Here is a 13,998-nt window from a genome sequence, read left to right on the forward strand (position 1 = left end):
GGACCACTCTCCCTGCTTTCCATTTACCAGGGATGATCAGAGTGGCCAAGGACAGATTGAAGACCCTTGTGAGAAATCCTACTCCCAATGGTCCCAGGTGCTTCAGCATCACCAATAGCACTTGATGTTTCTGATTTGTTGATGGCCCCCTGAACCTCATCACCGGAGAAAGTAAGTGGCACACTGTCGTTCGTCAGTTTGTGAAGCCTTCTGGTAGCACGACGCTTGGATCTGTCGGCCGGAGGATGCAGTATAAAAAGCCGGCTAAAATAGCTCGCGCATCTCTTCGGATCCGACGAAGTGCAACCGTTGAAGGTGATTGCCACCTTGTCGTTGTGCTTCTTCGGGTTCAACAGAGACCTAACGGTGGACCAGAGCTTACTCACACCAGCGGTGAGATTGCAGGTCTTCAGATGCTCGACTCATTTGGTCCGTTTATGTTGGTCCACCAGTTGCTGGATCGCCAAATAGAGATCCCTTATGCGGGGATTGACCTGGCGTAGGTGGTCACGCTCGTTTGCTAAACTGGCTGCTTCGGCTAGGAAATTGGGACGGATGTACTTTAGCCTTTCAGAGGGGATGAAGTGAGCCGCAGAAGCTGTGAGCACCTTGCGGAATGCGCGTTCGCCTGCGCGCACATCAGTAGGGATGGGAAGATCGACGAAGGTGTCTTCGGTGAATTTCGCGAAGCCGGCTCAATTCGCTTTGTTAAAGTTAATATAGGATCGGTATTCGCGGAAACGAAGTCGGCAGGTGTCTCAATCGAGACGATAATGGGCAAGTGGTCTGATGCAAGCGATAGTATAAGTCACCAGGTTATGCTATTTATCAGACCAGCGCTAATATTTGTTATGTTAGGCGAGCTGCTGCAATTGCCCACTACCCTGGTGGGGTCTACGTCGTTCACAGTGCTGAATGTCGAATCGTCTATTTGCTCTGCCAATTGCTGTCCCCTACGATCGTTTGGCAGGCTTGAATGCCAAAGATCGTAATGCGCATTGAAGTCACCTACAACCAATCGGTTTTCACCTCTGATGAGCTCCCCTATATCAGGATGATATCCTGCCGGCAGCAGGAGACAAGGGGTATATAAACATTAAAAATTTCGAACTCGGAATCGCCTGTCCGGACAGCTATGCCTTGACATTCTAAGGTGCTGTCCCTGCGGTCGATTCCTTCATCAATGGGACGATACTGCAATGTGTGGTGGACTATAAACACTAGGCCACCACCATTGTCTCGCTCGCGATCATGTCTGTGCACGTTATAGCCATCCCTGGGGATCAGAGAGGACCCAGCGTGCAGCTTGGTTTCCTGGACCGCAGCAATTTTGATACTGTGCCGGCTCATGAAGTCAACTATCTCGTCGACATTGCTCGTGAGTCCATTACAGTTGAATAGTAGAAGCTTGACGCTTCTAGGTAAGGTCGTTGTAACTCGGGGGGTGAGCGACGTGTGGGGTTGCCTACGTTGGACCTGTTGTGCAATCCGCTGTTGTTGTTGCGGCCTGATGATGGTGGGCGGCCACGACTCGGGGGGGCTGTTGCGGGTGCAGAGCTCTGCAGCAGGGGGCAACGTAGTCAGTTGTCCACTCACGGGTGGCGCGCAGGCCGGAACATCTCCGAAAATGGCACTAGCCATTGCAAGAATTGCATTTGACTGATGCCAGATTCCGAGGTATTACGGTCTGACACACGGAACAGACTGTGCGGGGGACCAAGAGCTGCTAGTTTGCCCCACACTGGGGTTGGAGCAGGAGGGAAGGGGATGGGTTAAGTCGGGGGAGTTGTGTTGCTCCAATAGGCTCCTTACCATAAAGGTGTGGGTTGTGGTGGCGGTTGGTGGTGCCAGCCTATCAGGGGGAGTAGTAGCCGTGGAGGCATTGGGCGCCTGCTGGCGGGAGCAACACGGGGCCACATACCGTGTGGACCACTCCCTATGAGTCTTAAGGCCTGAACAGGTCTTAAGACGGCTCCACCCGTTGCATTTGTTGCACCTAACCGAGGTGGAATTCGGATGGAGTCGTTTATGGCAGACGCAGCAATAGACTACTTCTGGCCCAGGGTTGGATTCAATTCCAGCTCTAGGGAGAAGCATTTGGAGCAAGGTTGCTGCGAGGAATTGCTCCTGTGACTTAAGGGGTGGGGTGATATCGCTCATTTGCTGCAGCGTCGTCATAACTCAAAAATCGCAACATTTTAGTTAACATCACTAATATATCGGAAATAATATGTTTGATCAACTGACAAAGTGTTATATCCGAAGTTTTAACATTTCACTCAGCATCGCGATAGATGCCTTTCGCTCTAATTACATATCCTATTGCGTCGTATTTGCAACAACGTATTATCTCAGTTGTGCGTCGGCTTTTGTGTGGTTAACATCGTGAAGTTCTCTAGAAAAGTGTCATATTTCGTTTTGTGACAATATTAATAAAAGGTAAGTTCACTTTTATATCTCTTTCTCTATCGCGTATATTGCATTATTTTAAGATATGACGTTGTGCATGTAAACATTTGAGTGAATTCCTGTAGTGTTTTTGAGTGTTATGACGTTTTTGACGAAAATAATAATATTCATTTTAGTACTATTTTGTCTTGAAACACTATTATAAGATGTATTAGTGAAGCAATAGTGTATTAAAGAACTATTCTATGTTATGACATTCTTGCACTAAATATTTTTTAAGCATAAATTATTTACTATGAATCATTTCCATTTATGTCAGTATTGTTGTCATTTTCAGTCAAAAAATAATGGAAACTAATTCTCGATCCGCCAAAATGGTGGGAATGGCTTTAAAAAAACAAGATGGAAAGGGTAAAGAATGCCAGATAAAAAGTACATCAACAGTGAATTTTGTTGAAATGAAATCAGACTCATTAAGCTTATTTTCTAAGGATGATGACGATTCCGTACGTGATACCACATACATTCCACCCGATATTGTCAGTAAGAGTAACAGTCACTGCGAACTAAATTCAACATCAGACAGTTCTGAGGCTAACACAACCGGTGTCGAAACTCCGATGATTTTAACGAGTCCACTAAAAAAGGAGTAAAGCGTAAACGAAATGAGAGTAATTGGGTAAGAAATGTAAACGAAAAGTTGAGAAATAGTGGAAAAGAATACAAAATGAGGTCTACGTGTCAAAAAGTTCGAAAAGAGAGAAAAATTGAACCTCCATGTACAGAGAAGTGTAAGCGAAAATGTTTTGAAAAATTTACAGGAGAGGAACGGATGGTAATTTTTAGATCATACTAGGATTTGGCTATCTACGAAAAACAGCGACTATTTATTCAGAATAGTATGGAGCTCATTCAGTCTAAATATCGTTATGTGGTAATAATAAACAATAATGGCTTCTATTTCCATCTCAATGGGCAGAAAGTTGGAGTATGCAAACTGTTTTTTAAAAATACTTTGAATATTAATGATCGCCCAATAAGAACTGTGCAGGAGAAACGAAATAAGGTGGCAAATGTTTTACTGATGGAGGATTGAACGAGAAAAATTGATGAAATTGTAAGGGAAGGTGTTAAAAGCTTTATCGACTCGCGCAAACACCAGTAAACATTTTATTGATGGTATCAAATCTATTGCAGACATTCACCGAGACTACGTCGCGGAGTGTAAAGATAAAAACGTTCCGTTTGTTAACTATGTAATGTTTTATCGAATATATACAGAAGATTATAATATTTCGTTCTTTACGCAAACAAAAAGGCTTATGTGAAACATGTTGTGCCTACGATATCGCTGAGGGTGATGAAAAAAATAAACAAGAAGAATATTATAATCAGCATATCGTTAGAGAAAGAATTATCCAGAAAGGAAAAGAAGTATGATAAGGAGGAAGGCTATGCTAATGTGGTAGTGTACGATTTACAAGCCGTCATGCAGATTCCAAAGGGCGATGTCTCAGTTTTTTATTATAAATCAAAACTAAATGTATTCAATTTTACAATCTACGATCTAAAGAGTAACAAATGGGAATGTTTTGTTTGGGATGAATCCAATGGGTATAGAGGTATTAACGAGTTGGGTTCGTGCGTTCTTCGGTTTTTAAATAAAAGAGCTGTGTCAAGTGATGAAGACTTCATTTTTTACAAAACCTCTGATAGCGGACCGCAAACAAAAAAGATCTGCTAGAATTGATACAGAAAAATCACATTCCTAAGTATTATAGACCTTTTTGCGAGCAATTGTAATCCTTATTCAATTAATTTTTTTATTTAAAATGAATATTATTTTTTACGTGAATTTACGTTTCTTTATTTTTGTACCTGAAGTAATATGTTAATTTTTATGTTACAATAAAATATGCAATGAATGCAATACATTTTTTTTAATATCCATATTTCTTTCTCTTATAGTGTTTAGTAAGGTGCAAATATACAATAATACAGTCACAAGTCAGAATTTGCAATAGGTTTTCAGCTATAAAACTTTTTGTTATTTGCAGTAACGTCACAATTTTAATTATGTCAGACCATAAAACCTATTTTTGCAGTAACAACGTCATAAGAAAAACTCGGAGTACTTTTGAAGCTACAGAAAAAAGTCCATTATACATTTCAACCTTTAATTTATGTACATATACGTCTTAACCAGATGCTATTTCAGCACATTTGACCATAATCTTCTTTTCATATACAATTTTAATATATATAAAACAATTTAAAAACTGAAAAATGCGTCTTCTGTAAAATCACAATTTTTGAGTTATGATGACGTTGCAGCAGATGAGCGACAGGGCTAGTTTACTGGGCGGCAGCCCTTGGTCGGGAAAAACCCGAGTCATTCCGGTAACGTAGAACCGGCTGCCATGGGAATGCCATCTTAAGACGTGTTGAGACTTTAAGACCCACAGGGAGTAATCCACACGCTTTGTGGCTATATCTTGTTCTCGACATTATGCGCACTCGGCCTCCACGGCTTTTACTTCGCATGATGCGCTGGTGCCTCCATCAACCATCACAAATGGGACCCCTACGTCTATTCGGAGCTCACCTACATTCTCCACCCCCTTCCCGCTCCAATGTGGTCCAACCAGCAGCCCATGGTTCTCCACACAATTTCTCTTATGTATCAGACTAGTGTACCTCGGAAACGCGATCCTCATTCCAAGGAAATTTAAGCTACTACAATTCAACTGTAACGGACTCGAACTAGATTGACGAGATAACCGATTTTGTGAACCGACACGGAATTTTGATAACTGCGGTCCAAGAAACCAAACTCCACGGTAGTTCCTCTCTGGTTGACAGTGAGGGCTACAATGTGCACCGTTAGGACCGCGAGCGGGACAGTGGTAGTGGCCCAGCATTTATAGTCCACCATATTGTGCAATATTGTCTTATCGATGCAGAAATCTCAGAATGTCAAACAATAGCTGTTTGGTCAGGCGACGTCAAGCTCGAAATATTTAATATTATATTTATATATCCCCTGTCACCTGCTGCCCGCCTTGATATCATCAGGTGGCTTCAATGCGCACCGCGATCTCTGGCATTCAAGCCTGCCAAATTATCTTAGAGCACAACTTTTGGTAGAGCAGATAGACGATTCGACGTTCAGTACACGACCACGTCCTTACCAGGATAGTGGGTAACTGCAGTAGCTCGCCTGATCTAACAATTGCTAGTGCTGGTCTGATTAATAGCGTAACCTGGCAATCTATGCTATCTCTTGCATCTCCATTTGCCCATTATCGTCTCGTTTGAAAAACCCGCCTATTTTATTTCGGTAAATTACCTTTCCTTTATTAGCTTTAACATAGCTGATTGGATTGACTTCACGCATTGATGTGCGTGTAGGTGATCGCGCATTCCGCAAGATGATTATTGCTGCTGCGGCTCACTTCACACTCGCTGGATGAAGCAGCTGTTGTGCATATGAGAATGAGAATCCCGAGGATTCTCGAATAAAAAACTTTAATTTGTTGATTCGGCAATTGGTCATCAAACATAAACTGACTAGATGGCTTGAGTATTTGAAGAACCGCCACTTCGCCTCTGGTGTGAATAAGCTCTGGTCCACCGTAAGGTCCTTGCCCAACCCGACGAAACATAATGACAAGGAGGTAATCACTCTTGGTGGATGTACTTCGTCGGACCCTAAGAGATGCGTGCTACCAGACGGCTGCACAAACTGCTTAAAACCTGTGCACCGCTTACTTTCTACAGCGATGAAGTGCAGGCAGTCATCACAAAAAATTAAAACTCCTAAAGCCATTTGCCTCGACGAAATTTACATGATGATGATAAAAATTTGGTTTCGGCGCCAGTAGAATACCTCACAAGGATCTTCAAACTGTCCTTGAACACTCTCATAATTCCTCATAAGGGAACAACAGGGCGCTAACCGATAACTCTTCCTTCACCAATAGAGAAAATATTTGATGCTTTACTTGTCCTGCACACATAAGTTAGCAGGCTTTACCAAAACCACCCCTGCGAGAGGATTGTCTTAGTAGCGTTGAACTTATGGAAAGCGCTACTAGATGATATCCAACAGTTGACGTTCAAGAGGGGGCTAAAGAGGTGGTCCACGAAGTAATTGTGTGGTCGACAATCGTTTATAATTTTTCGAGGTCAGAACTCAAAAACGAGAACGATAAAGCAAACATTGCCGCAGGGTGATATCCTCTCACCCGTGGTTTTCAACTTCTATATTTCTAAGCTTCCCTAACCCCCAGAGACAGATCCATTAGTCTCCTAGGCTGACGATTGCTCGATAATGGCATTCTGCAATGACATAGATGGGTGTGTTCCAAAGTGAAATATTATCTCGCCTGCCTTTCTCGCTTTTGCACTGCGAGCAATCTCCAGATTTCCTCGTCCCCAAAATCCACAGAAACCCTTTTTACCACTTGTTACCGGAACGACCGGGATTTATATCCAGCCAAGGACTGTCACTTCAGCAGCATTCCCCATATATGTACGGGGAATGTTTATGCTGCTACAACAACAACAGCCACCTGCGCGAATGAGGTCAACCTGTAGTTAAATGCGCAAGATGTCGCCACATCAATACCGATCATAAACAACCCCAAAATTTTAGGGGTTATCTTCGACAGTTTGCTGTCCTTCTCGGTACAACCGCATTTGCCACTAAGGTCCAAAACTGCGGCAATATCCTCTAAAAGAAATGTTATTGGCAACATTTAAATCCTCCCAATGTCTCCCCTGCAACATCTCCACAACATGGCTACCAAGCCTCCGGTTAAGGAGTATTGTAAGATACCACAGGAACTACCCTGAACGCAAGAGGCAGGAACCATCTTTTCGACTGTAATGACGAGATCCAGGACGGAACAAACCTACAACTACTGGATCTGACAGTGCCACCTCTTTAAACTGCCCACACCCGAGTGTTGTCAACGGAGTTCAATCATCACCCATCGCAGACGAACACATTTAGCTGCCTCGTGAGACCCGCATAAATTTGGCTCAATTAAGGTTAAACCTCTACTTATCCCAAATCAACCCCGACATATTCAATATATCTTCGACATGTGAAGGTACCCCGCACGATATTAACCACCTATTCACATGCCCCCTTAAACCCATTCACCTAACCCCCTCTTAATTTGGACCCACCTCTTCGAAGCAGAATGACACCTGAGTCTACCGTTAGATGATATAGACGATCATCATCGTCACGATCGGTGAATAAACCGTACAGGAGACAGAGCTTGATGAACCGCTATAACAACAACATATCCGTTACCAAGAACTACCAATCCACCAACAGAAATACAATAATAAATAAAATGAAACTGCATCAATCTTATACGATTACATACATATGTTTACTATTTCGCAATCAAACAATTTTTACCAGGTTTCGTATCTATTTTGCACATTGCCATATAAATTTAATAACTCGTATTTAATACATTATTACTAATTATTGGTAGTCAAGTTTTGCTTGTTAAAATAGCATAAAGAGTAATAGACCATGATATACAATAAGCGAAAAGCATAAAGAAATACATAAAAACATATAAAACAAAAAGTTCAAAATAAAGAAGGCAAATATATTAAAATTTACTTTAACACATGTGTAACTAATTAGCAAACGTTTGTTGGATAGATTGCATATGTGACATGGTTGTTGCCGAGACATTTGCAGGCGGTACCGATGCTCCGCTGGCAGGTGTATTCGATTCAGGTGCAACTTGTTGTGCAAACATTTGTGGTGGCATAGGTGTTGGCTGTGTCGGATAGAGCCCGCCTGTTGGTTGCACTTGTGGATAAGTGGGCACAGTTTGCGCTGCTGGATATGATAGTGCCTGTGGTGCTGTCATGTATTGTTGGGGCTGAGATGTCATGGAATACATTGGTACCGTAGCCGTAGAAACGAATGGTGGAGGTAATGTGGCCTGGGGACATTGCAACTGCGAGGCTCCGATTGTGGTATTGGTTAGGGTGGCTGCGGACACTGGTTGCTCATGAGATCCGGGTATGAATAAGTTTGCAGGTGGCGGTAAATTAGAAACATAGAACTGATTTGGTTGCGAATTAGGAGCAGCAGGAGGAGTGAGAAACAATGCTTTAATTTCGCTACTTTTTTGCTCCGTTACTGCTACTGTTTGACTATGTGCTGGGTTTGCTATCTTGTCTGCCACGTCAAATGCGCTACTACCTGCAGTACTTGTCAAAGCATCAGGATTGAAGTATGTTTGAAAAACACTTGGCTGTTGTGAAGTTGCTGTGGAAACTGCGGTGTTGTCCGGCACGTCAGTACTTTGTGGTTGCTTAAAGGTGTTCGTTAAAGGAGGGACGTAAGGCAGTGTTGGTGCGATAAGAGGTGTTGCTGTTGTTGATGTCGGTGGTATGGTGCTAGCTGCAATAGTTGGAGTGTTCACTGGTTCGATTGTAGTTGGTGCTTTGGCGATTGAACCCTCTGCTTGCACTGGTATACGATGCAAGTAACCATAGCCAATGCCGCAACCCAACGCTCCCTCTCCTCCCCAATTCCTATTTGGCTTAATTGTCACCTCACGGCAGGCATCGTCATCAATATTATATACATACATTTTAAGTGGTTGTTGTTCGTGTGTTTCAATCAATGTAAATAAGTCATCATTTTCGTGGCGTATGGCATCTGCCCCAATAACGTAATCCGAATAGGCACGCAGCCCAGCGATTTCTGCCGGCGAATTGGGATGCACCTCAAGAATGTGCCAGACATTTTCATTTGCTCCTTCAAATGAGCAAAAGCGTATACTTACACCCAACAAACCCTGTCCGCCCCAATTTTTACTTGGAGTCAACATTAGCTCTCGTACTGTTTGCGTCTTACTTGAGTACACCGTTAATCTCACGGGCTTGTCAACATTTTGACGCAGCAATTCTTTCAACATGTCATTATCCTGATCAAGACGTGTACCAGCTATGGCAACAATAAAATCGAAAAATGCTTCCAAACCTGCCTTCTGGCCAGGAGAATTGTCCTGCACCTTTAACACATGATACCCTTCAGTGCCACCTCCGGGTACCTCTACACTATGACTTGAACCCATATCAAATGATGTCTCAGACAAAAGGCAGTTAAAATATTTTAACCAATTTGTTGATATGAGGCAGAAAGTGCCTAATTTGTTTGTTGATTATAGACTTGACTTTGCCTTTAAAATTAGCTATTCTTACTTTTTCTTACTTTATTGGGAAGTCTTTGCGTGGCACAATCAAATAATAATCAGAGAATAGAATATTTTCCCCTACTTGTCAAAATGTAATCTTGCCATATTGGAATAAATCATTTCAATTAAATATACATATATGCGTGCAATTGTAAATATAGTAAGGGTATTCATCTCATCGTTCAAAAGCCGTTGAAGTCTCTTAAATGGTATACCAGGTGTAAGCCGAAGGCACTGGCAGCTAGTGCTTATTTCTAAGTGGAATAGTTATTGATAACTGTTACTCTTTTAAATAAATAAATAAAAATTATATTAATAATTAAATTATGCTTTGATTTTATTTATGTAATCTTGCCGGGTTCTCAGCTAATGTAATATAAAAATTTCTCTATGAAGATTAAAAAATTTTTGTTTTTCATTTACTTTCGACATTTTACTTTTTAATATTTGATAGCAACCCAATTCATGCATTAAAATTACTCAAAGTTTTATCAAGTTCCTTCATATACCTTGTTGAAACCACAAATTAGGATACTGCTCCGCCATTGGCCCCAAAAAGTTTTCAATCAATATTCTGTAAGAAGCTCTTGAAATCGATTCCGGCGTGTCATCCTCATTTTCGAAGAAATACGGACCGATACTCTAGTGGCCATAACACCGCACCAAACAGTACATTTAAACGGGTGCAACTGATGTTGGTGTGTTGCCCTTGTATTTTCAGAGCCCCACAATCTACAGTTTTGTTTGTTGAAACAACCACTTAAATAGAAATGCGCTTCATCCGACATCAAAACATTATTTAAAAAATCATAATTGTGTAAGAAAAGAAAACTCGATAATTTTAACGCGTTGTGTTGTACTGCAGGGTTTCATAATAAATATCGAACAATTCAATTATAACCTACAAAAAGAGAAAAATAAATATGTCAAAAAATAAAAAAAGTTATTTATGCTTAGCATTAGTAGGTCTTATTTGGCCCAAACTCTATTATTAAGTGCAAAATTTTAGCTAAAACAGTTTGAAATATTCTAATTTATGAATATTGAGAAAAGAGGATTTGTTTCTGAAGCATCAATTAGTTAGCAACAAATTTCAAAGATTAAATTATTAAGCCCGTCACAATTGGTTCGTTCCACCATCGAACGCCATGCCGGAATATATATTATGTATATACAAAAACTGGCAACTTTCTACTTTTGTCGTACGGCAAGAGCGGCGAATTTGCCAACTATTTAAAGAAGAACAATTTTGTATGGCGCAAATTTGTATCGATGGTGTTTTTTATTATATCAAATTAAATGCAGAAAACAGACGAAATGTAAGTAAATTGAGTCAATTCAAATGCACACTTATCTTTTCGATAAAAGCTTGAAAGAGTAGGCTTATCCAAGTTGTCCAGCAAAATAAATGTGCGTTCCGATCCCGAATAAATAGGATTATTTTTATATTTCAATAAGGATTAATTTTATAATATATTTCACAACCAACAAAAACCTGTTTATACACCGCGAAATATGATAGCTTTCACGAATAGAGTATCTGCAGTTATTTTGCTTATATGCGGCAATACATATACTACAATACGTTTTACACGTCACACCTTTACACAATGCGTTGCCGCAAATGACAAAAAGGACCGATTGAGACAGCCCTATATTCAGTGATCCAGTATTAAAAACTTATGTTCTACGTCACGTAATTGTCACATTCGAAATGCACTTCTCAAGTACCCTCGCAATTACGTAATTCACCCTACAAAATTTTGACAGCTATTTACCTAATTTCTAAGAAGTTCAGTCTCAATGACCACATGAATTATGAACTAATTTTTCCCAAAAATTCATTGAAATTAGCAAACGAAAGAGTGCAACAAAATAAAGAAGTAAAGCTAACAAACATTGAATAATAATGAGAAAAGTTACTTTTGCAACATTTGAAAAACACGATTCGATTAGGACCGTTGCAGCATATATTCAAAGTGAGAAAGATAAGAATTGGAAAGAATTTTCATCCTGGTACAGCAAAGTTAACCCATCAGGACAAAAGCCCCACTTTCCAAATAATAACACTCGGAGCCAAACCACTACCTTTATACGGTTATGCATTGGGCACATCCTCTTTACACACGAACACCTCCTCACAGAGAAACCCAAAAACACATGTCCTTGGTGTGGATCACTTTCCACGGTCGACCACTTACTAGATGAATGCCCCAATCTCCGAAGCCACAGGATCAAAATATTTGGCGACATTAAACCCTTCGCACTTCTTGAAAAAACTTCCTCTGAAAACATTCATAAAATTTATAACTTTCTGAAACAATGTAAGTCAATAAAGATTATTTAAAATCCATAATTAGATCTAAATCAACTCAGGTATTATATACTTAAAGAAAGAGTCGTAAGCCCTGGCAGCTAGTACTCCTTTATATTTAGATATAAGCATTTTGATATATCTAATAATTTATTTAAAATATTTTTTGTAAATGTAAATAAATTTCTATTATTTTTCTATCCCAATACTACCAAACCATTCACTGAATTTTCACAAACATGTAATTTCTCCTACTTTTATTTGTTTTGTATTGCAAAGGGAGCTGACGTCAGACTTGTCAAAATCGCGAAAAATAAAGTAACTGATTTTTGATTTTTTCGCCTGGTTATGGGAGTAGTTGATTGCTTGTTCTTAAATTCGCCTTTATTTTAGAAATGTCAGTGAAAGGGAATGACGGAAAGTTTTTGTTCTGTTGTGAATGGCCGAGAAACTAATTCTATCCATTTGACATTCCTTCTATTCTTTTATTCCATTTCCGTTAACAGTTCTAATTTTAAAAATGTTGTTGCCCGAATGCTACCAATTTGACTCTATCCTTGCAAGCTTTTGCGTAAACGAATTCAAGTATAAGTTGTTTGCATCGCGAACACTCCTAATTTATCAAATGACGTGTACTTCAGAACAGATGAGTAATACGTTTATACGTTTCCAGGTTTTGAATGAGACGTTTTGAGAGAATTGTCAACTTTTTTCGCTGAGTCTTTGATGGAAATCGGGTTTATACTAAAGTGTTTTTCAATAAGAGCGGGTAGATGTTCAAATGGAATAAAATGGCGTTTGCTGTGTGGCACGTAGCGTCGTCCTGCTGGAACCACATGTCGTCAAGGTCCATATGGTTCAATATGGGCCATAAGAAATTGGAAGGGCCACCACCTCTACCGAAAAATGGGTGCAATGCGCGCAACGTTTGCGTTAATGAACACTTATTTTGATAATAAAGTTTTATCATTTGAACGTGCTGTTCAATGGTGTAACTTGCCATGATGATTTGGCATAAACAACTGAATAATAAACAAAAGATTTGACAGATGTCACCAAAACAAAATGGCTGCCACAGGGCGCCAAAATCGACCCGCGCCAAATGAAAAACCCTTTATAACTCTTTTATTTAACCCTATAGTAATTTTAGACGCGGGCAGACAAAAGAGAAAAAACCAAGTAGATGAACACTGTTGCCACCATTTAAAATTAAAATACATGCAAACCCAACACAAATACCTTGCGAAAGATTGGTTTAAGTTATAATATTTGTTTGGAACAGTTTATTTGGACAAGTTTTTTAACTAGTGTTTACGCTTAAACCATAGATGACGTTTAAACACGCCAATGACAGCAAACCAAAGAGTAATTTGCCGTACAGGCGTTATATAAACAAAATTTTATAGAAATACATATGTACATTATACATGTACAGTGGTGGTCACGATTTTAGCACACTATACACAACCTTGACACTGTTCCACTTTCCTCTTTGCTTTTCGACAATTCACTACGAATATTTTTCTCTGGGTGTTGTTTACAATTAAAATAACAAGAACCGTTATAATCCGTAGCATTTGTTTTGCAATTTTTTTCTTAAAATTCAGTTGAGTGCAAGAGCTGCTTGTTTGCGCTGGACACGAAGTTAGCACATATCAATAAATAATTCCTCCCACTAAATTTTTTCTAAGTATTTGAACTTTATGGTAAGTTTTTATATTTTAGCTATTATGTTGATTATAATTAATGTGAAAAAAAAATATGTTAGACATGGCGAAAGGTTCTTGGCGCTCCGAAGCGCAGCGGAAAGTAATTCAACGTATGAATTCGTCTGGGAGCTCTGTGTCTGAGATATCCCGACTTCTAAGGTGTTCACGCAAAATGATTTATAATACTCTTGCTCATATTAAGCGCCATAAGACATTTAAGAAGGTAAAACAACGCCCACGACGCCGAAAGACAACAGCTAGGGAGGATTTACTAATATGCAAAGCCACGCGAACAGACCCTTTTAAGAGTTCTAATGCCATA

The 13,998-nt window shown here is 40.0% G+C and overlaps 1 protein-coding gene across 1 annotated transcript; it reads right to left on the bottom strand.

Annotated features, from left to right (window-relative positions):
- Positions 1-7,795: 7,795 nt before the first annotated feature.
- LOC128860959 (Golgi reassembly-stacking protein 2) lies at positions 7,796-9,727 on the bottom strand. Its single transcript, XM_054098780.1, has one exon. The coding sequence runs from the start codon at positions 9,531-9,533 to the stop codon at positions 8,076-8,078; it is 1,458 nt and encodes a 485-aa protein (XP_053954755.1). The 5' UTR covers positions 9,534-9,727; the 3' UTR covers positions 7,796-8,075.
- Between the last annotated feature and the right edge of the window lie 4,271 nt (positions 9,728-13,998).

Source organism: Anastrepha ludens, chromosome 4, assembly GCF_028408465.1.
Source record: "Anastrepha ludens isolate Willacy chromosome 4, idAnaLude1.1, whole genome shotgun sequence".
NCBI classification, from domain to species: Eukaryota; Metazoa; Arthropoda; class Insecta; order Diptera; family Tephritidae; genus Anastrepha; species Anastrepha ludens.

Bases quoted from the DNA above. Each gene is read 5' to 3' on its own strand.
- LOC128860959 (XM_054098780.1), bottom strand. From the start codon at position 9,533: ATGGGTTCAAGTCATAGTGTAGAGGTACCCGGAGGTGGCACTGAAGGG.